General features: G+C 35.0%; 1 protein-coding gene across 1 annotated transcript in view; it reads left to right on the top strand.

Moving 5' to 3' along the window:
* Positions 1-1583, top strand: part of LOC119593408 (endothelial zinc finger protein induced by tumor necrosis factor alpha-like) — a 10596-nt gene extending 9013 nt beyond the window's left edge. The window contains exons 13-15 of the mRNA XM_037942337.1: positions 416-550; positions 788-907; positions 1224-1583. Coding sequence (XP_037798265.1) covers positions 416-550; positions 788-907; positions 1224-1454 — 486 coding nt within the window. The 3' untranslated portion in view covers positions 1455-1583. The remainder of the gene's footprint in view (positions 1-415; positions 551-787; positions 908-1223) is intronic.
* Positions 1584-1925: the final 342 nt, after the last annotated feature.

The following is a 1925-nucleotide window of genomic DNA, read 5'->3' on the forward strand; positions in this document are numbered from 1 at the left end:
TAAGAAAAGTTTATATTGTGTTGTTACTAATTGTGTTAATGTCAGAGTGCATGTTTATTTTCTGTGCTATGTGGTAATTAGTGTGTATGCCACTGCTATACTTTATATTGTCTGTGGAGTGATTTAATAATTCATTGAAGTTGGGATTGTTGCATGCATTTACTTTTTTTGAGAAATCATATATGGAGGAAACTCAAACTTGTTATACAATTGATATAATTATATAATAGGGCATTACTCACATTTTCTGTCATTCAAATTCCTAATATTTACCATTTCACTTCATGGACATTTTTTCTTCTATTTTGCATATTGCTTCATGGCATAAAGTTATACTGTTTACAACTCAACATACACTTATTCCAACTGATGAAGGCATGTGAACTCTAACAGAAATTTACCTTCATTTCCCAAGGTCCAAGTCCTGGATCCCCTTGCCATTGCAACAGCTGCATCTGGCCTGAAAGAGGAAGAAGGGGTGACCTGTGGAAACAGCTTGGCATTGTCCCACACACAGCCTACAACCAGTTCATCCACTGCCATGGAAGAGGTTAGATCATTGGTGTCCTGTCTGTTTGGTTGATACTTATCTATTGTCATTAAGCTGATGAATGGGGAACTATTATATGTTGGTTGCTCTCTGTCCTGCCAGAATATAGTTACTTGCGATATTCAGTTGCTATCATGCTTATGTGGCAGTGAATGAATTTTTCAAGACATGAGTGATCCTTGTTTCTCTGCATGTAAATTAAACTCAGCATCACATTTTCATGGTTAAATATTCCAGGTTGGAAATGGCATGATTGGAGGCCCACAGTACATTACTGTTGGCAGCCAGCAAGCAGTCACAATACCTGTGGTTGGGGGCATGCAGGGACACATGCCTCCAATCGGTCATGTGGTGCAGGTAGGGATTTTTCTTCATATATGTGTTACAAAATGTATACATCCCTTTGATGATATCACAATATATGTTGATGCTTAAATATCATTACAGTTTCCTTTTGGTGTTTTATAAGGTTAATAAGGTTCATGTATTTTATTTATCAGTTTTTTGTTACTTTTACTCTATGTGACATGTTATAAAATGTAGTTATGTAGTTATAATGGGTATAATGCCTTATTATTTAAAATAAGAAGTTGAGTTAGAATGAACTAAAAAAAAACATGGAAGACATTTCTTTGTATTACATTAACCTTTCATCAATCTTTGTTCTCTGTAGGTGTCTGGTTCAACCGTACCTCTCACAAGTGTTGGCACAGCCCTTGCTGCAGGTGGAACGTCAGTACAGGCTGTGCAGACTGTACAGGCTGTGCAAGCAGTACAAGCTATTCCTGGTGTGACCACAGCTGAATACTCTGTTCAAACCTTGCCTCCACAGGCAGTCCATGCAGCACAGGGGTACATATTTGCACAAGGTTTTGATATGGTCAGCAGTGGCATTCAGTATTGATGAACCAATGTATGTGAGACATTTTTATTTCTCTTTTTTCTGTGATCATGTGGTTACTGTTTGATGTTTAAAGTAAAACAAGAATCCATATTAATGTAGATGAAAATGAACAATAAATTTTGTAAGATATCTGCATTTTTTTTAACTATCAGATTGAGTGAATCGGTGTAATAAAGAAGTGAGTATGAAAAGTGCAAATAATCACTTTACAAAAATCAGGATACAAGGCAGACAACACCAGCATGGCCACATATATGGAATTTGATGATTTAAATCATAATCAGAAAGTTCTTAAATAATAAAAGAGTATAAAAGGTATAAAAGAAAACAATATATGCTGTAAATAAGTACCTTCAAACAAAAATAAAAATGAAAGCACATCAATGTGTGTGCAAAGATAAAATTAAAAACAACTGCAATAACATGTTAGATATATTTTTACAATAAAAGTACACAAATCCATGTGATATC

The sequence above is a fragment of the Penaeus monodon genome, chromosome 32 (assembly GCF_015228065.2).
Source record: "Penaeus monodon isolate SGIC_2016 chromosome 32, NSTDA_Pmon_1, whole genome shotgun sequence".
Lineage (NCBI taxonomy): Eukaryota > Metazoa > Arthropoda > Malacostraca > Decapoda > Penaeidae > Penaeus > Penaeus monodon.